The 24,089-nt window shown below is 42.4% G+C and overlaps 1 protein-coding gene across 2 annotated transcripts in view; it reads left to right on the forward strand.

Annotated features, from left to right (window-relative positions):
* FNDC3B (fibronectin type III domain containing 3B) overlaps positions 1-24,089 on the forward strand; it is a 165,943-nt gene that overhangs the window by 61,225 nt on the left and 80,629 nt on the right. For both annotated transcript variants that reach the window (XM_017889478.1, XM_017889477.1), the window contains exons 6-7: positions 3,411-3,549; positions 6,846-6,899. In XM_017889478.1, the coding sequence (XP_017744967.1) occupies positions 3,411-3,549; positions 6,846-6,899 (193 nt within the window). The remainder of the gene's footprint in view (positions 1-3,410; positions 3,550-6,845; positions 6,900-24,089) is intronic.

Here is a 24,089-nt window from a genome sequence, read left to right on the forward strand (position 1 = left end):
GAAAAGCATTGACTCCTTACCATAACATTGTTTAAGATTAAAGGCAAGAAAAATAACTAACTCCTTCTGGCCCATACAACTATCTGTTTTCAAGTACCTCAAAGTTCTAACCTGCATCATGTTCTTTTACTTTTATCCCCACTGTCATCCTCCCAGCCTGGCCACCAGGAGTCTCCATCACTCATGACTCCCCAGCCTAGGAGGTATGGATTGCTGGCTCCAAGAATCCCAAAGAACTTGACTAAGACCAAATTTACCTCTCCCCAGACAACTGACTGCATCCTGCTAGTACTCTGCAGGCTGTTTCCCTGCTTCCCTCCCTCTGCTCTATTATCTAGATGGATTTTTGGTGGCAGCTGTTTTTGTGAACATCTAGGACCTGACCTGCCTGGGTATAACTCTGCATTTGTAGGCAAATGCCCAGTCATTGCAAACTGACATACTTACTGGGTGGAGGCAGAGTACCTAAACAGCTAAAGTGGGTTGGGAAGGGTCAGCTGAAAAGCAGTGTCAGTGCTGCGGAGACAGTAGGAATGGTGGGGACTCTAGCAGACTCTTCAGCACCTGCTCCATCTAAAGCAGGGAGCTGCCCACAGATTTAGCTCATTACTACAGTGCAGGAAAGAGGGCCGAGTGAGGCCAGGCGCAGTGGCTTACACCAGTAATCCCAGCACTTTGGGAGGCCGAGGCGGGTGGATCGCCCGAGGTCAGTAGTTCAAGACCAGCCTGGCCAATGTGGTGAAACCCCATCTCTACAAAATTTAGTTGGGCATGATGGCAGGTGCCTGTAATCCCAGCTACTTGGGAGACTGAGGCAGGAGACTCACTTGAACCCTGGAGGCGGAGGTTGCAGTGAGCCGAGATCATGCCATTGCACCCCAGCCTGGGTGACAGAGCAAGACTCCATCTCAAAAAAAATAAAAAACAGGGCCAAGTGTTGCTAAAACCTCTAGTTTTTAAGAGAAGCCAGAAGTTTGGTTTTAAAAATGAGAGAACTCCAGATAGTTTTCAGTGAAGTCTTAACTTTTACTTTTTTATTTCAGAAAATGTTAGATATAATCAGAGGTAGATAAGAGTTGAACGAACTCTCATCTCTCAACTTCTTATTACCTCAGTGTCCTCACTTACCCCTCCCTTGCCCTGATGATTTTGAAGTAAGGTTCAGACATCATATTATTTCACCTATAAACTATATTACCATCATCACACACACCGGAAATGTCTTCACAATCCAGGGACTATTCCCATTTCCTCAGTTCTAAGAATGAAAATTTTGTTTCTTTAGTTTGTTGTAATTGGAATTCAAACATGTGTGAATATGTGGTTTGGTTGATATGTCTTAAATTTTATTTTAATCCATTCATTCTTCCCTTTATCTTTTGCTCTTTCTTGCAACTTATCTGTTAGATTAATTTGTTTGTCCTGTAGAGTTTTCCACAAGTATGAATTTGGCTGATTGCATCCGTGTTATGTTGCTTAATATTGTTCTCCTGTCCTCTATATTTCCTATAAAGCGATGAAGAGGTTTAATCAGATACAGGTTCAGTTTTTCTGCCAAGACAGTTTTATAGTTAGTGACATAGTCCTTTATTAGGAATGCATAGTGTCTGGTTGTCTCTTTTTGTGATGGTCATTGCCTGTATCCTTTAATTCTTAGGTGGCTCTAACACTTCAAAACATCATGTTTTTGCACACTGCCACCACACACACACACACACACACACACACACACACACACACACGTGTCTTGGGTCAGATGCAACCCATGAGTCACCTGTTGGAGAATTCTGTGTATCAAAGTTCAGGCTTGAGCCCTGCCCATGTCTGGAACATGTTGTGATTCATTTAAAGTAACTTACTCCCAGTGAGCCCATCCTAACACAGGGAAATGATCTTGCCAGATCTACCATTTAGTTTTATATTATCACATGCTTGCTTACAGTGTGTGCAAAAAGGACTGTTTCCTTCATCGGAGGTTGGGTGGAGAGGATCCTAATGATGAGAATTATTTGTTTGGATCAAATTTCATGCTGTCCTCCCATAAGGCAAATAGATCAAATATGTAATATGCATGTATTTTTATCTTTTGAGGTAGAAAGTAGACGTATTTATTAGTGCCTTTGACATGTATGGCCTCTACGAATTTTTCATGATGGACTTTGTGGAGAAATGACTTTGCAAATCACACACACAATTGGGACCTTCCATAATGTTGTTATCTTTACCTGTTGTTTGTGTTCACTGGGTAGAGCTAAGGGAAGTGGATTGTGGTGTTTAGAGAAACATGATTGCAGGATGAACAAGGGGAGTAGGCAATACCGTATACTGGTTAGACTTCTAGGGATGAATACCATCGATCCAAATTTCTAGCTGTGTGGCCTTGGGAAATTTACTTCATCTCTGTGTTTCCTTCTGTCTGCAGTGGGTAGTAAGATTTCCCTACCTCAGAGAGGGTGGCTGTAAGAATTAAGGGCTCAATATCTATTTGCCAACTCTGTGAATAGTTTAATCCTTGCATCTGTTTTAGGCAGCAAAGGCTTCGTTGTTGTTGTGTTGTTGTTGTTGTTGTTGTTTAAGAGTACATATTCAATTTTGAAAAAATAAATTCCCAATATAAAAAATGGAATAGTAGGAAGATAATAAAAATCAACATAGCCCTATTTTATGCTATTTGAAGAGTGTGGCATTGTAATAGCATGTTCTATGCTTTTTCTTCATGGCTTCTCTGGAGAAATCAGGCACATATGTTGCAGTGTTGAGCCAAACATTTTAGTGTATGGAACGAACATCTTTAGTCTTGGCTTCACGTAGAAGAGTTAAATATTTACATGGATTAAACTATACCTGAACATTGTTTTTGTTGAATTGGAGAAGTTTAGCATACATGCTTCTGTGTGAAACATCCATAGTTTTACATAAATGTGTACAGTATTAAATGTAGTTCAAAGATGATATCTACCCTGTTTGTACTTCTATGCTGTCTCTCCAGTCTGTGGACTCTCATTACTGTTTCTTTTGCCTTTTTATCCAGCTCTTAACTCTTAGCCTTTTTCCACATAAAGTCAACCAGAAAGTAGTAGCTAATTGGTTTTTAGAACGTGTATTTGGAGATCGTTCTGGGTTTTAAGGTTTATTTTCTTATTTAGAATAATCTCTTCTAGTCAGTAGATCCTGCCTATTTTGAAATGGAGATGGGTGGCAGACACTGAGACAAATACCTGTTGGGATGACTGTCCCCTGTTAATGCTAACCATAGGTCAGGACAAGACCAACAGATAAGAGCAAGAGCATGGTACTCACTCTGTAAGAAAATCTGTTCATCTACAGAAAGCCTTAGGGTGAAACAAAGATAAGAATCCTGGTCTTCTATGGTGAGTCACTGCCACTGACTATGTCCGTTTTGTTTTCAGGGTGTATGCCATGTACAATTCCGTAAAGGGATCCTGCTCCGAGCCTGTTAGCTTCACCACCCACAGCTGTGCACCCGAGTGTCCTTTCCCGCCTAAGCTGGCACACAGGAGCAAAAGTTCACTAACCCTGCAGTGGAAGGTGGGTAGCTCAAAGCATCAAGAATTGTCTCACTTTAAAAATTAGCTAGGTATGGTGGCACGTGTTTCTAGTCCCAGCTACCTGGGAGGCTGAGGAGGGGGGATCACTTTAACCCAGGAGTTTCAAGGCTGCAGTGAGCCATGATCACACCACTGCGCTCCAGCCTGGGCAACAGAGAAAGAGTCTCGAGTTAATATAATGTCAGTCTATAGCCATTTGAAATATTTTTTAGCACGATCCCAGTTTTGTGATATGTTTTCTGCATAGTAAGTATGTGCAACCAATTGTTAAAATGTTGTCATTTCTGTAAGAGTTGGGCAAAGGGGTAGGAGGAGGGAACTGCAAAATCCAGCTTTAGCTTTGTTTTTTTTTTTGCAGCAGTATTTTCTGAATGTCTTAGGGTCATAAGCAATATGTATAAGTGATATAGGTACTTAAAATACCTACATCTTATCACTTTCTAATAGTTTAGTTCATTTCAACAAACATTTGAGGACTTTAGGAAAAAGCTTTTATCAAGAAAGATTCAGAGATAAAGTAGTTTTATGGCCCTTTTGGCTTCTTTCAGTGATGATACTGAAATGTTTAATATTTAAAACAACCTAGAACATTTAGTGATCTGAAGTATGTTAGTACTTCATTAAGTTCCACTAATGCGGCCATACATCGGTCAGGATTACTAATTATCTAAGAAAAAAAGACCGAATTATGTATTTTCATGAAATACAATTCACTGGCTAAAAATAGCTCTTACCAAAAAGAGATCATATTGCCCCTTCCTCAAGGGGCATCACTGGCTTGTTAATCATAGTTGTGTGTTTGTAAGAAAACAGTAGATTGTTACCAATCTCTGTAGCACTTATTTCTCTACATCAATATTTTAAAATATAATCTAAAATGTAAAATAGATGGAGGTAAGAGATAAGGATTTATGGTTTGCAGGGAGAATACTAATGTGTGAAAGAAAGAAAATGGCTAGGAAGATCCATTATTAGTGAAGAAATATTTTATCTTTTCATTTCTGGCCCGGAGAGTCAGGTTGATCTAGGGAGCTGATGAAAGCAATTCAGAGTTATGGTTAGCAGCAAAGCATGGGCCTCTGTGGATCCCTCTCAGGTGGGCAGCTGCATTCTCATAGCCAGTGGCCAGCATTGAGTGTGTTACTTGGACAAAAGCAAAGTTTAAACTGGCTTAGTATCTGAACTATTTTATTTTCCTTCCTGGCTTCCAGGGATAATCCAGGTCAGTGATTCCCCACCTTTTCAGAGTTTTAACACCCAACTGGCATCATCATTTAATTCCTTGAAGTATACATATCCATTTAAAAAATGTGCTCTATATTTACACATATATATGTAAATATATCTTTGTAAGGAAAGAATTAAAATCCATTTTGTTTGGAAAATATAAGAACTTGTCTTTAGATTACCTGAGGGACCCTGGGGTCTTATAAACCTAAAGTTGGGAATCACTGATGCATACTCTGCTTAAAACCTGGATGAATTTCAGGTCTCAGGCAGACCAGCAACTTCAAGAAAGAATTTTCTTATTAGGAGGAAAATGTTTCACATTTTCCTTCTCCCTTTCCTCAATTGTAAATCAGAAACATACTCTTGTTACATTCAGTCATGTACAAACTTGAAAGTTCTGGATTCAGTTCAGTTTTCATTTAAATGTCCTTAGGACAGATTCCCTCATCAAAGTGCTCCAGGTGGGGGCACAAGGACAGGGGAACATTCTCTGGCTGCCAGTCTGTCCTTGAATCCACAAAGATGCTGAAAGCACTAAAGATCTGACATCTTTTTGTTCGTCAGCAGCAGTTATTACTTGCACAGGAGATAAGGCAAAACAAAAACCTAAGTCAGTGTACCCACCCTCAAGGAATTAAGGGACTAGTAATGGGGTAGGATATCATCAAAGAAACTGCCAGAGAACAGTTTGTTTTATTTTTTTGGAGTTCTCATCTTAGAGATGGGTTCTCATCTAAAACTTTGATTTTGTCGGTTATTTATAACTTTAAATGCATCACTATCCTCTCCTCCAAATTGAGCCCACAAAAGCCTACAACAACAGTTTAGGACTTAGAGCACTCACGTGAGATCTGAGTTTTGGGACTCAAAGATTGTGCGACTCAAAAGAGAGAAGGAAGGGAAGGAACGGGCCTGGGCCCCTGATGTTTTATTACTAACCATAATAGAGCAATAACAATTGTTTACTGAGTGCTTCCTATAAAACTGGGTGGTTTAGTAGGTGATTTACATATTCTCCCAATTATTTATCATACCTATCCTTGGAACATGAAATTAGTTGTTGATACTGATATTAAACAGCTAGCGCCAGACCATGTGCGACAAACAGCCGATGTAGGATTCAGATACATCTCAGGGGAAGCTGAGCTGCCTTTTGCCAGGGGCAAGGTACCATGCTGTTTGCTGGGCTCTTGCTCTTTCCTAGGGAAGAGTCGGCCCTGGCATGTTTTTGAAGTGGGAGACATGATCCAACTCCTCTTCCTGGTTGCTTCCCCCAACTTGTAGTTCCACTGTCTCTCTAGATCTCTCTACCCTAATGCTCCAAGAGACCCCACTGCGGCATCACTTGTAGCTCTTGGAATCCTGAAAAACATTCTTTTCTCCACAGTTCTTTATTTCCCTTCCCATTGTTAAAAACCCACTTGCTCAGCGAAGCAGATCTCAGCATGCTTTTTAAGAGGAAAGCAAATGATGAAACTTCTCTTTGTTAACATACGAAAGGGCGAATAGCCTCTAGTCATCTCTCCAGAGGATCACATTTTTTCCCCATTTTTAAAAAAGAGGAACCTTAATGTCACTGATGACTTTCTAATCTTAAGTACTTTTAAAAAATTAAAAACCTGTATGTGGGATGTTACAAAAAGAAAAGCTTGACTGTGCTCCACCAGACATCCAGCAGTGCCTGTGTTTCTCAGCTGCCTTGTTCTCACTCTATGCTTGAATTCAAAGTCCCTCTTCAAAGTTCTATCCCCAGAGGAAGTAAGGTACCATGACGGTGTAAAAAGGGAGAGGTGGTGGTGGTGGTGGTAGGCAGGTTTGGCTATTTGTGGATTATGATGTATTCATAGTGGGGACTCTCTCTACAGTTGAGGTATGTCAGAGTTAGTGTATGATGATGGTTGACCAAGGAATGCGGGGACCATCAGCTTTATCCGCCTGTGGGGAGAGCACAGGACTATCGTAGACACTGTATGTGAGGCAGGTGGGTAGCTCATAAGTTTTGTCTCTGAACAACTTTCTCTAATCTCATGTTCCTATTTTTTTTAGGCACCGATTGACAATGGTTCAAAAATCACCAACTACCTTTTAGAGTGGGATGAGGTAAGCTTATTTTCATATTCACCCATCTAAAACACCATTTCAGAAACAAAATTGCTGAACAAATACCATTTTATTCTTTTATGAGACGTGCTAAACACAGAAGAAAGGCATGCTAGTAGAGAAATTTAAATCAATAGTTATTGACTATGGAAAATGAAGTTAGATTGAAGTAGTATTATGAATTGTGTATTGAAATATATGTACCTGGCTTATTTGCAAGCACTGCTGCTGAAAAAAAAAGGGGGGGGTCTTATCTATTTTGGATCTCCAGTGTCTAGCCAGCCAATAATTTGTATTAAAAATTGACTGCTTTGTCATCTTGACTGCTTAGATGCTTTTGATAGGTAAAACACACTGCTGCTCAGAAAGCATAATTTGCTTTTCCTTTTTGAATGCCATGTGTGTAACTTGGTGTTGCACTGTTGAGTGGCCTCTGTGAGGGCAGAACAGTGCATAGAAGTCACACTCTACCCACGTGCGAATGCCCTGTGGGTTACAACGTCCTGTATCAGGTGCCCTCCTTGCTGTTCATGTCCCCAGAGGCCCTTGGAAGGTATCTACGGTGGAGTGTCCTTATTCTCAAAGCCACTGTGTGCCGACTGGTGGACCCAGTGTGTTTCTGGCCTAGCTAATTCTACACACAGAATCTCAAACAGGAAACACTTGACCTAGAAGGCTTTCATTTCGGAAAAGCAACTGTTGGCTGGGCATGATGGCTCACACCTATAATCCCAGCACTTTGGGAGGCCGAGGTGGGCAGATCACGAGGTCAGGAGATTGAGACCATCCTGGCTAACACGATGAAACTCCATCCCTACTAAAAATACAAAAAAAAAAAAAAAAAAATTAGCCGGGCATGGTTGTGGGCGCCTGTAGTTCCAGCTACTCGGGAGGCTGAGGCAGGAGAATGGCGTGAACTCAGGAGACAGAGCTTGCAGTGAGCCGAGATCACGCTGGAGCGAGACTCCATCTCAAAAAAAAAAAGCAACTGTACTTTTCATTCCTGTAGATCTTAATTGTATTTATTCATTTGCCCCCACTTTATTCTTTCTCTGGTTGAGAAATTGGCTAAGGATTTTAAGAATAAGAAATGTGGAATATGGAGAGAAATGCAAGTTAGCCTTTGTGACTTAAATTTGGAGGGATTGAAAGATTTAGAACTTAGACTTAGGCAAAAGTGACTTGGCAACTGTGGAAAATATTTTAACCAAACGTAAAATGAAAACTGGATGGAATTCCCATGGTGAAATTTTGATGCAAAAGAGGTCCGTCATCACTTTCTGCAGAAGCATATTTTCCCATCTGGGTTGCATCTGATCAGCTAGAGTTCCAAGTTACCAAGAACAACCATCTATTGTTCTTAGGATCCTTTCAAATAGCTTGTACATGCAGGTTGGTGAAATCTCAGCCTTAACCCATGCATTCTACAGATTAGGTGGATTTCATTATAAGGTGGTTTAATTAGAAAGTGAAACCACCTCTCCAGCCCTTAGAGGTTTTTATAGTCAGTCAGGAATGTTGGAAAGGAACTCGGATGACCTGTGAGCATATAGTAACGTCTTCCCATCTCTCCCTCTTTGTAAGGACAGGTGACCGTTTAATGAAAGTCCCTTTTTATATGTGGATTTCTTGCACTCATCTTATGTGTTTTCTCATGTCTCGAGGTTTTATATCGAGATGGAGTTCACCAGTACAGAAAAGGCATTTTTTTTTTTTTTTCAGATATCTTCTTAGGGCATCGTGTGTGTATGTGCGTGCATGCACACACTCGTGCGTGCCTATGAATCCTGTGTTTTTTGCTGCTTCTCTGCCTAGGACCATGAGTTCCTAAGTAAGGAAGGCTAAAATAGTTGAATACATACCTCAGTGAGAAACCTCCAAAGAAAACTTGGGTGCTGCAGGAATTGGTAATGGTGGCTCAGTTGCTGGTCCCTTCCCTTAGAATTTGAAATGAGAGTGTCCTGGCTGATGATGCTGAGAGGAAGGATGCCACAGCCTCCGCTGAAGTGGGACAGGCCACGTCTGATAATTGTTTATGTTCAGCATGGTCCATTGCAAGCTAGCAGTCAAAAAATGTCAAATGACTGGGCTTTGCCCTCTACCTTTCTCCTACTTGATCTCCTTCCAACTTTTCCTCTCACTTTTCTTAATTCTCTGCCTTCTTCTTTCCACTTTTTCTCTCCCATCTTCAAATTCCTGCTGGTATCACAGCTCTGTTGAGCTTTGCTGAAGATTCCAGGTTAATTGACTCTCATCCACCATGGATCTTTTGCCAACACAGGAATCCTTTTACATTCTGTGGCTTAAGGTCCACTTTCTAGACATCTCCTCCTCCCTCAATTCTAAGGAACTCGCTTGCCTTTAGGTGCAATGAGCTTCCTAGCAGGAGAAGATAATTGAAAGAACACCAAGATTAGGAAATATGGGCTCTGTTCTGAGTTTTGTGCAGGGCAGCTTGACCTCTCTGGTCCTTAGTTTTTTCCATCTGTGAAATGGCGAATAGGATAGTTCACCAGCTTGTATGCATTTACATTATTTATGCTCTCACAAGACAGATTATTTAGGATCGTCTCTTCTGACAAGAGAATATTTGGAATCATTTTCATTGTTGTTTGGCCTGTTCATTAATTATTTCAGCATTTATGGAGCATGTTCCTCAGTAGTCTGCATCGCACATTGTCCTATGAGGGATCTGTGACATAGTAAAGATAACTGTGATAGCTGAAAAAGCAAACGTACACCTATCCTCTTGTTGTGCTTTTAAACAGACACAAATAAAGCACATGTTGCCATATGCTTCTCAAATTGTTCGGTCCAGTAGCTCCTTTGCTTTGTATTATACCCCTCTCATTTCCCATCCCCTTATAAAGATGAAAAAATTGTGCTATCATGTTTCCTGGCAGTGAGAATTCAAGCCGTAGTAACAAGTTCATTCCTGCCCATCCTGTCATTTCAGAAGTGAAGTTTCTGACAGAACAGTCAGGCAGTCTGTGTTTCTAAATGTAGAGCTGAGTTGAGGATCAGCAGCACTCTTGAGAGTGGCTCACTTGGGTTGGGTTTTGGGTCCCACATTCCTATGCTATACAGGCCTTAGCTTCAAGAAGGAAAAGCAAACAGGACAGCAACATCTGGTCTGCAGGAAGTATGAACACAAGAGGCTCTGGCCATCCCTCTGAATCCTTCTGCTGGTAGTTTCTACAGCCAGGTGCATCTCTCTGGTACCAGGACTGTTTCTAGACTCCATCTTAATAGAAGGCAGTGAGGCAGGAGAATGGGAAGTGGATGTTTTGCTGGAATCGCCCTTTCCCCACCCTTCCCCACCCTTCCCCTCTCTAAGGGCCACAGCTCTTCCCTCCTCTCCTCTTCAAGGATATCTGCTCCAGCCACACACCCAAAAACCTGTCTGCCATCCAGGGGGCTGAAGAAACAAACTAAGATTGCAGAAAGTTTTTGAGGTGCACAGAGACACAAATCACTGCCTGAGAGCGACACCGTGCTGCTCCGAGTCTTGAAGAAGGTTGTGCTCAGGCATAGCACTCTGCCCTATCTCTCTGCTCTGGCACCTGGTCTGAGAATCACGACTTTGAGGTGAGGTGGCCTCATCTCCATACACGCAACCACTAATGTTCAGGTATCCCCTGCAGCCCCATATTTTTATTACAGTATAACAGCATGGATTAGAGCTCCAGAATACTTTAGTCTTTTGTTGTTTGTAATCACCTTTGCAATAAAATGATTAGAGTAAAATTTTGAAAGTGTTGGTAAAACGAGAAGACAGGGCATCAAGCCCAGCTTTCAAGCCTCTTAAAAAAAGACTTTCCTGGAAAAAGAGCAGCAGCCTTTATTTCTGCTGAGATTAGGAATGCTGTGCTGAGTTGACCTTGGGAAGATCCACCTTCATCAGCAGCTAACTATATGCTGGGCTCTGAAGTACAAGGGCACGTGGAGCCCTAATGGGGAGCAGAAAACAGAAACGCATTACAGTACAGGGGAAATCTGATACACCTTCTATCCTCTCTTAAATTCACTGTCATTAATTTTACATCACTGCAGCATAGAATTCACTTGGAAATTACTCATGAATAGTTCTGTACTAGGGTTAACTGCCTGTTATTTCTCCATTAATAACTAACTAGACAACACCTTAATTTTTAAATCAATACAAGAAGTTACTATGACTATGAAATGGTAATTAGCAACTAAAAATGGAGTTTACAGCAGGGCGCGGTGACTCAGGCCTGTAATCCTAGCACTTTGGGAGGCCAAGGTGGGTGGATTGCCTGAGCTCAGGAGTTCGAGACCAGCCTCGGCAACACGGGGAAACCCCATCTCTACTAAAATACAAAAAATTAGCTGGGCATGGTGGTGAGTGCCTATAGTCCCAGCTACTCAGGAGGTTGAGGCAGGAGAATTGCTAGAACCCGTGAAGCAGAGGATGCAGCGAGCTGAGATTGTACCACTGCACTCCAGCCTGGGCGACAGAGCGAGACTCCTCTGTCTCTGGGGAAAAAAAAAAAAGAAATTTACAGTTGTCATTGGCTTTTCAGCTGTGGCCTTCAGTTTCGATTTTCACCTGAAACAGGTCAGTTTTTATTACTTGAGAAGGTGTGGCCATTCCTTGCCAAGTTCCCTTGTGGTGACTCATGAGTTTTAGTGTTTAGAGCCATGGAGTTTAATAACTGACCCCACATTTTTGTAGATTTGTAGCCACTTTCCTTCTTCAGGAGACACCCCATTATGAGCAGAAGCACAGAAGGTCATTGTCAAGTTTTTTTCACTTGAACATTAGATGAGTCACATCACATTGTCATTTCACAGTGTTCCTGTTCCCCGTGTTTACACTTTAATCTACAAGCACTTGTCATTCTGATGGGTAGCAGAAAGCAGATCAGAAGCTCCTAAAAAGGAGCCTGTTTAACAGCACTACAATGGCTAGATGCTAGATTTTTCAAGGTATAGGTTCTTTTCACAATGGAGAGTCAGTGAGATGGGGAAGGCGGACATCATAGTTGAGATACTGTACCCACTGGCCACGCCCACGCTAATCCGTTTGACTGCCCATCTTTATGGCACCCTTCCAAGCTACATTGACTCTGTATTGCTTCTCTTCTTTTTTTTTGAAATGGAGTTTTACTCTTGTTGCCCAGGCTGTGCAACGGCGCAGTCCCAACTCACTGCAACCTCTGTCTCCCAGGTTCGAGTGATTCTGCTGCCTCAACTGCTGAGATTACAGGCGCCTGCCACCATACCCGGCTAATTTTTATATTTTTGGTAGAGATGGGGTTTCACCATGTTGTCCAGGCTGGTCTCGAACTCCTGACCACATGTGATCTACCCAGCTCGGTCTCCCAAATTGCTGGGAGTACAGGTATGAACCACCACACCCAGCCCTGCTTCTCTTCTTGATGACATATCACTATCTGGTGGAGGTGGGAGTTTTTCTTCTGTGGGAGAAGGATTGAGGATATAGAGGACTCTAGGGTAGGGAAGGGCTTTTAGGAAAAGAAAAAACTAGGAACCTCTGGGTTGAGTCATTCATAAATGTCTGCCCAGTCTGTTTTAAGGTTCCTAAACAGATCGTGATCTGGCCTTATTTTTGAAAACTTGAGTAAAGGGGTGAATTTAATGGGCAAATAAGAACTTTTTATTTTAGAAAAAATTAGTTCCTTCAAGAAAGTATTTATGCAAACTTGGCTTGTTTTAAGTTCTGCCTTAAGATATTATTTTAATTTGAGCCATACAGAACGCTAACTGGTGCTGCTGCAACTATCAGAACAAATACAAGTCTCCTAAGATCTTGCTATGAATATGTGGCATGGATTCATATTGATGATATATATCAATAATATGATGTTTATCTAAAGAAAACTGAATTAATCATCTCAGCTTTGTCTCTGTCTTCATCCATTTTGTGCTGCTGTAACAGAATACCTGAGACTGGTTACTTTATAAAGAACAGAGATTTATTTCTTACAGTTCTGGAGGCTGGGAAGTTCAAGGTCAAGGACTTGTATCTGGCAAGGGCCTTCTTGCTGTGTCCTCCCACAGTAGAAGACAGGAGGGTAAGACAGCACAAGCATGAGAGAGGGAAGGGGACCAAACTTGCCCTTTTATCAGGAACCCACTCCTGTGATAACAAACTCACCCCTGTCATAATGGCATTCGTGAGGATAGACCCCTTGCGACCTAATCACCTTTTCAAGGAAAAAAAAAAAAAAAAAAGAAGACCACCTCTCAATGTGCTGCCTTGGGGATTAATTTTCTTTCTTTCTTTCTTTCTTTTTTTTTTTGAGACGGAGTCTCGCCGTGTCACCCAGGCTGGAGTGCAGTGGCGCCATCTTGGCTCATTGCAAGCTCCGCCTCCCAGGTTCATGCCATTCCAGCCTCCCAAGTAGCTGGGACTACAGGTGCCCGCCACCACGCCTGGCTAATTTTTTGTATTTTTATAGTAGAGACGGGGTTTCACTATGTTAGCCAGGATGGTCTCAATCTCTCGACCTCGTGATCCACCCACTTTGGCCTCCCAAAGTGCTGGGATTACAGGCGTGAGCCATGGCACCCGGCCGGGGATTAATTTTCTAACACATGAACATGGGGGACACATTCAAACCATAACAGTTTCTAGTTCCTCATGGTACCCCAAGCAGGTAATTTAACACCTTAGCCTCGGCCTTTTCACTGGAAAAACAGGGTCAGTTATCTCACGGGTATAAGATTGAATGAGATAAGTTGGGCAATAGCCGAGTCAGTGTAACGATTGTTCCATATTGTTGGTGTAAGTTTACCTAAGCAGATGCTAAGATCTGAGGTAAGGAAAGTCAACAATTAGAACGATCATGTATAAGAAATATGACATTCTTCTGTCAGGAACTTAAACAAGAGCCCTGAGGTTTATGTCACTTGTTTGAACTAAATAAAAAGTGATATTAGTGCTATCATGGATGTTAATTTGCTATTAGCCTAACTTCTGGACATGACATGCAGGGCACAGAATAACCAGAAAAAGCGCTTTGTGGGAATGTGACTACTGGAGTTCCCCAAATCCTTTCTCACTTGTGACCCAGCTAGCCCAAAAGGAAGTTCACATCTGGATATACAGAATAACCAGAAAAAGAGCTTTGTGGAAATGTGACTACTGAAGTTTCCAAAAAACCTTCCTTACTCATGACTCAGCCCAAAAGGAAGTACACATCTGGTTTCCCTAGTGACTAATGAGCCAACACAGCTGTAAAACACAGTGGACTAAGAATGAAACAAATGCCACAGAAATCAGGGGAAGCATAATTAAAAGTTGAGAGAGGAGAAAAGGCCAGCAGCAGGTAGAGCCCATGCCCCTGGGGAGCCATTAGCAGGTCAAGTCAGGCCAGGCCAGGCCAGGCAGGCCCAGCAGTCCTGTCACAGAAACCTCCTGAAGCAGGTGACCAGCCCCAGATTGCAGCTTCTTGGACATCTGTATCATTCAGGAGGAGCCTTGTTTAGGGATTGAGTTGGCCCCGTAGAAGATACTCAGTAAGAGATTAATTAATCAGACTCCTGCTTAGCTCACGTGTTGAATAGTTCGTATGGATGATCTCTCATAATCCTTCTGAGTGAACTTGCACAAACCTTTTCTGGTTAGATAACAACTGTTCTGAGAATGAAGGAAATGGAGCAGCCACAAGCACAGTAATTTGCTGGGTCCCGCAGCATGGATGGAGAGAGCTCCCTGAGAATTTGCTTGACTCCAGCTCTCTAAGGTGCCACGCTGCCTTTGGGTGGGTGGTGTGTTGGTTGGTTCCATAACAAAAAGCAGGAAGGTCAGCTTTCACTCCCCTGCCCAGGCCCACGTACACTTTGGTCATTCTTGGCAACTGTGGGGATTGGAAAGTGGTGTTCTACGTTCATTTTGGCTCTGTCCATCAAAGACCATCTTTCACCTGAGTGCCCACTGCCACGTCTTACGGTTGTTTCAGAAAGCCAAGAGAATTGCTGCCCTACTATAGCTGCTATTGAAGGAAACTAAGCCAGGAAGGATTGAATAACTCAGAGGCGTCTTTAGGTGCCACTTCATGGTCAAAAGGAGCCCCCTCTTTTAGGGACCTCAGCCTCAGACATCCATACACCTGCAGTAGATTCTCTGCCTTCTCTCTTTTACCCTTTCTCGCATGTGTACATGATGAGGTTGTGTGTTTGGGAAGCAAACTTGATGTGGAGCTTCTTGCTGAGGCTAAAGTATAAATCTCATCTTGTTTCCTGACACCTGGTTTGTCAACTCACCTTTGTTGTGGCTCCTCATCACCAGCTGGAAGAAGACTGCCTTGGGCCTTGACTAGGTGGATGGACCAACCCCATCCATCCCTTGGTTCATTTGTAAATTGTACTGGCAGCCTGTTCTGAAATTAAGCCCTCGGCTCCCTTCTTCCCCTTTCCCTGAGACAGTCTTAACACATCAATCCTCTCAAAGCATTTGACAACAGATGAACCTCAATATTTGGAGAAACATATAGGAAAATTTTCTTTGTGTGTTTGTTTAAACCAGAAGACTTAGTGATCATCCTTGGCTGTTTCAGGCAGCCAAGCCTCCCCTCTTACAGAAAAACTAGTGTGCTGAGGGATAAAATGCCTCCCTGTTTAGTAACATGGAACCACAAATCATCCCACCCACTTTTCTTACCTTTGAAACATCCTCTGTGCCAGAGTGTGCAATAAAATGAAAGAGGCATCCCTGGGGGAAGAGTGGGGTTTGGCACGAGAAACTTCTGAGTCCACCCAAATGTGGAGTGTCCCTCCCTCCCTGTTAGGAGCCTCTTATATATGGTTATGCTGAACACATACGTGCTCTTTTATTTCTGAAGCCAACATTTATCTTTGATGTTGCCTAGGATCAGCCGGTGCTGGAACAACTTCTAAATATAGACACTCTAGCAGACTAAATCTTGGAGCCTGGCCGTAGTTCAGTTGGCCAGTGCAACTTTATTTTTCATGTATTGTTGCCATTTCTGACAGGTTGAACCATACTATTAACAGAGAATGGCCAGCCCAGAATCCTTCAGTCCATGTCTGGATTCAGAAGCCATGGCCACAAGCACATGACAACTGATAACCAAATTATTTGGAACTTACTTAGCAGACAGTTACCAAACCTGGTAAGAGCAGCTCAGGAAGGCAGCAGACATGGCTGTGGAAGAATCTGAAAGAGGCCGGGCGCAGTAGTTCACGCCTGTAATCCCAACACTTTGGGAGGCCGAGTCAGGAGTTTGAGATCAGCCTGACCAACATGGTGAAACCCTGTCTCTACTAAAAATACAAAAATTAATCAGGCATGGTGGCGCACACCTCTAATTCCAGCTGCTTGGGAAGCTGAGGCAGGAGAATCGCTTGAACCTGGGAGGCGGAGGTTGCAGTGAGCAGAGATCGTGCCTCTGCACTCCAGCCTGGGCGACAGAGTGAGACTCTGACTCCAAAAAAAAAAAAAAACCTGAAAGAGAAGGAGTACAGTGGAAAGGTACCACATATCAAGAAAACATCAGGAGGAGTAAGTCACAAGACCAAAGGGAGAAAGTTCACCGTGAATTCCATCATCCTTGTGCTGGCCATTCTTAATCTTGTGCCAGGAATGAAGTAGTTATAAAGAGGAACAGGAAGTATCGTTTCCAATCTATTAATTTAAAAGCGGTTGAAAATATCAGCCAACTTCATCTGTTAGTGCCAGTAGTGTTGGAAATACCCACTTCTAGTGTTGTTTGTGCCAGGGTAATTAGAAATGTTAGCCAGAGCAGCCACAGCCCCCACAGTCTCCAGAATTACACTGGCAGGAAAACACTGTAGCCTGAATTAATTGGGATGTGTGTGAGTTACATGTATAGAATCGGCCGTGGGTTGTGTTCCTTAATGGGAAACCAGCCCATTTCAAGGATTCATCTTCCCAAGTACTGAGGAAAGCTTTATGAGGATACTAAGTTAGTAAAGAAGAAAAATTAACTTGAAAAAGTTACTTTGTTGTTGTTTTCAGTCTTTCAACTATGCACTTTTACAAATCAACACAACAAATATATTTTAAACATACTTTAAAATTAGTTGCATTTTACAAACTTAATCAAATACTTTTTATATATTTAGCTGCCAGTTTTCAAGTAGGTAGACTATCTGTAAATTTGTTTCTTCACTGGAACTCTTATATGTTTGTAAACAGATACCCAGAGAGAGAGGTGGAAAGCTGGTTACATGAGGAAGTACTTTGAAATGTTATTTTATTTGTTGAGTCCTGTGGTTTTAGGCTATGTCATACCTAAACTGTCCCCAAGAGACCATTGCGTGTCTGAATTTAAAAATCTCAGCCGGGCGCGTTGGCTCACACCTGTAATCCCAGCACTTTAGGAGGCTGAGGCAGGTGGATCACAAGGTCAGGAGATCGAGACCATCCTGGCTAACACAGTGAAACCCCGTCTCTACTAAAAATACAAAAAATTAGCCAGGCATGGTGACGGGCGCCTGTAGTCCCAGCTACTCGGGAGGCTGAGGCGGGAGAATGGCGTGAACCCGGGAGGCGGAGCTTGCAGTGAGCAGAGATCGCGCCACTGCACTCCAGCCTGGGCGACAGAGCGAGTCTCCGTCTCAAGAAAAGAAAAATCTCCCAAGAGTTCTCTACATTTGGGATAGCATTATTAAAAGTTTTATTTCAGTCTAAAATGTGATTCTGTAAGATGAAGTAACTGCATAGCCATTGATTGGCAATTTTGGTTGATCTTTATCATCTAGGAGTCTGATTCTATTTTAGCTTATACAAAATAACTTTTAAAATTATTCAGAGAGGTCCTTACTTTGGTGGATGGCTTTGAAAGTAAAAGCATATACTAAGTGCATGTAGAAAATAGGACCCATCATGTGTTACACATCTATTTTTTTGTTTTTGTTTTTGTTTCTGTTTTGTTTTGTTTTGTTTTGTTTTGTTTTGAGGCAGGGTCTTGCTCTGTTGCCCAGACTGGAATGCAATGGCACAGTCTCTGCCTCCCGGGTGTAAGCAATTCTCTTGTCTCAGCCTCCTGAGTAGCTGGGATTACGGGCATGTGCCACCACACCCAGCTAATTTTGTATTTTATTTTATTTATTTATTTATTTATAGAGATGGGATTTCACTGTGTTGGCCAGGCTGGTCTCAAACTCCTGACCTCAGGTGATCTGCCCACCTCGGCCTCCCAAAGTGCCAGGATTACAGGCGTGAGCCACCGTGCCCAGCCAGACATTCATTTTGTATGCTAGCGTGCACATTACATTCCCCCACCCCCTGGCTGTTCACAGTGTAGGAGGAACTTATAAAAGTTTGCAGAAATTCAGAGGGGTAAAACTTCATGCTATAAACATATATAGACATCAAAATAGATGAGTGTAATATTGCATAACAAATTACCCCAAAAGTTAGAGGCTTCAAACAATCACTTTCTTATGCTTGTGGATTCTGGGTTAGGGATTTGGACAGGGCACTGGGGAGTGGCATTTCATGCTCTGTCATATCTGGAGTTTCAACAGGGGGTGCTCATTGGCTGGGGACTGGAATCTTCTGGCAGTATCTTCACTCATAAGTCTAGCGTCAGTGCTCACTTTGGACTGGACTTATCCGGGGCTTTTCACATGGCCTGGGGCTCCCACACAGTGTGGCAGCTTCAGGGTAGTCAGAATCCAAAATCGGGTGTCCCAGCAAAAGTCAGAAGCTGTTAACACCTTTCCAGACCCAGCCTTGGCTTCATTTCCACTCCACCCTTTTGGTTTCAAGAGAGTCACAAGACCACCCACATTCAAGGGAAAGGGATGTAGACTTTGTTTCTGAATGGATAGGGAATCGGATAATTTTTAGACAGGTTTAAAGTAACCACTTGTGATATAAGGCTTCTTGTCTCCTTTTGGTCCTGAGAAACCATTAACAAGTATTTTTTTCTTTATCTTTGCATAGCACATACAGTGTTTAGGTACCATACCCTAAGACTGTTAGATACAAGGTCATATACTTTTAAAGTACAACATAACTCTTTTTTCCTATCCCTGATTCTTTTCTGAGTATTCTGGAGATGGGTAGAGGAGGGAAAAATGTGTACCCAGAAATGCAGTGACAGGATGGGCCTCATACCTCATAACCAGTGCTACTCAGCCAGCCAGTGAGACATGCCTCAGTGGCTCTCAAATACCAATATTCTCAGTTAGCAAATGGAAGAGATCATTCTGTCTGCTGCCTTAGTGATAAGAGCAGGGAACCCAAACAGACTGTTTATCTCCAGTTAATGTGTCTGCCTCAGTTGTACTTGAAAAGCAAGATCGTGTTTTCTATTCCCTCAGGTGACTCATGATAGTGGAGCAAAGTGTTTTAGTTTTAGTTTTTTTTTTTTAAGGGAATATAAATGTATTTAAACTCTTTAACAGTTTTCATTTTTTAACGACAAATTTGAAAGAAATTGAAAAATATTAAAGTAGGTAGTAAGGAGGTAAAAGAAAAAATAAAGATGTTCCTTAAAATATTTAAACTACTTTCTATTTATAATTTATCCCCAAATTTCATTTTAGAGAATGGCAGAGCTGGACATGGTAACTCACACCTATGATCCCAGCACTTTGGGGAAGCCTAGGTTGGGTGGAAGGATAGCTTGAGGCCAGGGGTTTGAGATCAGCCTGGGCAACATAGACCCCATCTCTACCAAAAAGAAAAAAATGGAAAATTTATCCAGGTGTGGTGGTGTATGCCTATAATCCTAGCTACTCAGGAGGCTGAGACAGGAGAATCCCTTGAACCCAGCAGTTTGAGGCTACAGTGAGCTATGGTCTGTTTGTACCACTGCACTCTAGCCTGAACAACAGAGTGAGACACCTTGTCTCTCAAAAAAAAAAAAAAAAAAAAAAAAAAAAAAAAAATTTTGGGAAAAAATTTTCCCCTTCGGGGGGAAAAAAAAAAAAAAAAAGTAGAATATTTGGGAACAATATTTCTCCCTTGCGGGGGAAAAAGAAAAAGTCTTTGTCTCTGAGATTATGATCATATCTTGGAAATGTTTTCAGGGGTTGATCATTCTCTGCTGTGTAGCCACATAGTGCTTTTTATATACTCTCCAAGCTCCCTTCTCTTGCCCCTGTTTTTCTGTGATTGGGGCCTTTCATAGTCTGGCAAAAAGTTGGAGGTTATTGCCATTCTTCAGAATTTAGCAGGACCCTGTAGGAACAAGAACAACATCTAGACTCCCCTTATTATTAGGACTTGAAACCAAAAATGCATGACCCTTCTAAAAAGTGAGTGAGGATGAGGATGAATCAAAGCAGAGGCAGATGCTGATAGAGTATGTAGTATTCTAAGTGTTATTAGGCTGGGTCTTCCCCCAAAAGGTGATGACTTCCTTTAGTATGTCAATTTCAAAATGAAAGAGGCACTTGCCCAGGTTCAGATAAATAAGCTGTCCTAGTCCAGTTTAGGGCAGGTGAACTCTGTGGTAAGAGTATGGTATCAGGGGACAGGGCTGCGCAAGGCACACTGGACGGAACAGAGTAAGACGATCCAGTGGTGTCTAGAATGTGAATAATACACAATGTATTTTTGTTCAATGATTAGAAAGGAGAAAGAGGCAAAGCTGCGATCCCAGGCTTGGGAAAGGCTGATCTGATGCATGCTGTGAATATGAGTCGACTTACTGGTGAGCCAAGTCCTTTCCTGGAGAGCATTTTTGACCAGAAGTGGTAGACAAACACCCTGGTCCCTGGTTGGAAAACATTACCCCAGGTTGATGAATTGGTGCTCTCAGGCTAGGTCTAGGTGTGGAATGAAGATAGATAAGCAACAACTGTGAATTAGGTTGAGTGCGAAGAGGAACACTCAGCTTGGGAAAGGAAACAACCCACGTTTGCAATGCGTCCTCCTGTGCCAGATTGAGCACCTCGAGGTTTATCTGCACACAGTTGGTTTGTACTCCAAGATTTCTTCACATTCTAGTAAAGATTAACCTTGCCCTTGAATGAACTTAGGCTGAGCTGCAGAAACAAGCATTTGGGCATGCCCAGGACTGCAAAATGGAAACAAGCCAGTGAACCCTGAAAATCTGCCCTTTTTTGGCTCACAGACACTGACAGTAGAAAGTTAGGCTGGAACTGGCTGGGGTTATATTGGTTTGTGTCCAGTGAGGTCAGTAGCCCAGTGGCTGGGTCTGTTCCAGAATGACCAATGGTGTTCTTTAATTCAGGCGAAGTATCTTTTCTATCCCCTACCGAGAACAGGAACCCCAGTCTCACCTTAGAGGTTCTGATTCTGACTGCTTACATGCTGCGAACCTGACCCACCAACGCGCAGAGAAGTGGAGTGCAGCTAGGAATCTTCCTTCAGCCCTCTCCTGCAGACCAGCTGACTCGCAGGCCCTGGCAGCCCCACTGAGAGCTCTTCCTCTCCTTTGTGTGACATACCACAAGTGGCCTAGCAGCCGTAGCTGGCCAGGATTAGGCCTAGGTCATGGCTGTCCCTGCTGCCTGTGTTGACCAGCTCATTGATGACAACAGGTCTGAAAAGTGTCAGGATGTTACCCATTTCTATTACAGCCATGTTTTAGTAGGGGACTTTGAACAAGGCTGAATTTAAAGTATTAAAAACTAAGTTTCTGAAGTCAAGTCAGCGTATCTCAGTAATCCTGTGTAGTCTAAATTAGATTTTTTAAAGGAGGGAAGGTGCCATAGGTTATAATCTCTCAAAATCTCTGGGAGCTAAACAGCCTATAAAATATGAAAGTTGTCATTTACCGTCTCTAAAACTCCACTGGCAGTAATGGTTTGGATGTATTTAACTTCTGAGAAACAATGATAAACATTCACTTTATCACTCCTGTCAGTTCGCGTGAATCTTTCAGTCCTCTGAAGCATTAGCTCTTTTCTTTTTTAACTCCATTTCTGTCAACAAGAACAGGAAAATATTTTGTTTATAAATGCTATTTGCAACCTGGGACCCGTCTTGTTTTATGAACAGATTCTCCAAATCTTCTATCCCTTTGAACACGGACTTACTCTACTCTCATGCTTAAGCTCCAGAGCCATCCGAGAGCCTGACGCAGTAGACAGACCAGCATGCTGGCATCGGATCACTGGAGCCAGTGGCCTTCTCCAGTTCACTTGTTAACTTCTCAGCTGCAGATCACTTTTGTACTGCAGTGACTTGTGAACATTAATTTTGTTCTTTCTAGATAATGCATTTTATTTTATTTTATTTTATTTTAGAGACAGAATCTTGCTCTATCACCCAGACTAGAGTGCAGTGGCGTGATCTCGACTCATTGCAACCTCTGCCTCCTGGGTTCAAGTGATTCTCCTGCCTCAGCCTCCCAAGTAGCTGGAATGACAGGTGTCTACCACCACGCCCGGCTAATGTCTTTAGTAGACACAGGGTTTTTAGTAGAGACGGGGTTTCACCATGTTGGCCAGGCTGGTTTCAAACTCCTGACCTCAAGTGATCCACCCGCCTCGGCCTCCCAAAGTGCTGGGATTACAGGCGTGAGCCACTGCACCTGGCTGAGATATGCTTCTTATATTAAACTTCATGTTATACATGAATATGTTCTTTTATTCAAAACTCTCACATCTGAAATATTTTAACCTGCTTTCCCTTGTTTTTTATTCTCACTGACTTCTAAAAATTCATCAATAAGCCTTAATTCTTTAACTGTCAAATATTTCTATTCTTACCTCTACAGACTCTACAGACAATGCTTCCAAAACTTAATTCCAAGGTTTTAACAACTCTGGATCTTTCTAGGTGTCCCTAAGTTTATGCACATAGTAGTACATCCTGGAAGTTGTTACGATAGAAAATTTGGCATGCTTTGTCTATATGGGTTGGAGTTTGTTTAGCAGTTGTTCCTGATTTTAACAATTGTTCCTGACTCCAAGATTTCTTTTTTGTTTGTTTGTTTTTGAGATGGAGTCTTGCTGTGTCGCCCAGGCTGTAGTGCACTGGCGCCATCTCAGCTCACTGCAACCTCTGCCTCCTGGGTTCCAACGATTCTCCTGCCTCAGCCTCCCAAGTAGCTGGGATTACGGGCGCATATCACCATGCCTGGCTAATTTTTGTGTTTTTAGTAGAGATGGGGTTTCACCATGTTGGCCAGGCTGGTCTCGAACTCCTGACCTCGTGATCTGCCCACCTCAGCCTCCCAAAGTGCTGGGATTACAGGCGTGAGCCACTGCACCTGGCCGGATTTCTTCAGCTTATTACTCCTACTTCACATTTACTTATATTACTCCCTCACATTTTTACTTCTTTCACAAGTAGAATTTTTTAAAATGTTAGCAATATGGGAAAATGTCTTGAAGGTCACACAGTGCCCCTTCTCCTAATTCTTTAGTGAGCCTGAGTGCTCTGGCTCTCTTAAAATTCATTTCTCCCCTTTGAACCTCCCCAACTCTTTTTCTCATTTGAGCCACAGTCTGGTTTCTACTGTATTAAAGCAAATTAACCTAGTAAGAAACAGACTGACTTTTTTTTACTGGCTACAGTTCTAAGCACAAGTAAAGGGGAAAGGAGACCAAATAAAGAAATAGGAAAAAGGAGGCATTGAAGGGGAGCCAACCCAGGGTTTGGAAGGGACGAGAGCTTCCGCCATGGCGGGATGTGCCTTTCTTGCACTGTTTACGCTGAGTTCAGAAATAGAGGAGGAAAGAAGGTAGATCATGCCACAGCCTGAAATGGATACAACACATACCAGGGCTCCCATAGAGTGTAATCGGATGCTGAGTGTAATTATGCAAGTGTATGCATATGAATAAATCATCTTCTTCAACCTCAACACTCAAAGTTGAAGTAAGCATAAGGGCGTGACATGCCAGCCACATAGTGAGTTCACTCAAGGAGCACGTAAGAAATGTCAGGTTTTACTCACTGCACTCCCCCAACTTGGCTGCCAAGTTGCATCTGAATGCACCTTGAACGCTTGATAAAATGAACTTTCAATCTTAAAGACTGTTAGATCTTCCACTCTCTTCCATGGGGAAACGTGCTACCTGGCTCGAGGAGGTGGGTGGGACAGGGGTTCGTTTGAGGAGGATGAATGTGGTGTGTTTGTTTTTATTGTGTTCACCGTAGTGACTTTCAAGCTAGTGGTGTGTTCATTTTATTTTTAATTAAAACATCACCTGGAATGTGTTTTAGTGGTATTTGAAGGCCTGCTGAACAAATGTAACAAAATTACATAAATTTGTTTATGTAAA

Source organism: Rhinopithecus bieti, unplaced genomic scaffold, assembly GCF_001698545.2.
Source record: "Rhinopithecus bieti isolate Rb0 unplaced genomic scaffold, ASM169854v2 scaffold_18353, whole genome shotgun sequence".
Lineage (NCBI taxonomy): Eukaryota > Metazoa > Chordata > Mammalia > Primates > Cercopithecidae > Rhinopithecus > Rhinopithecus bieti.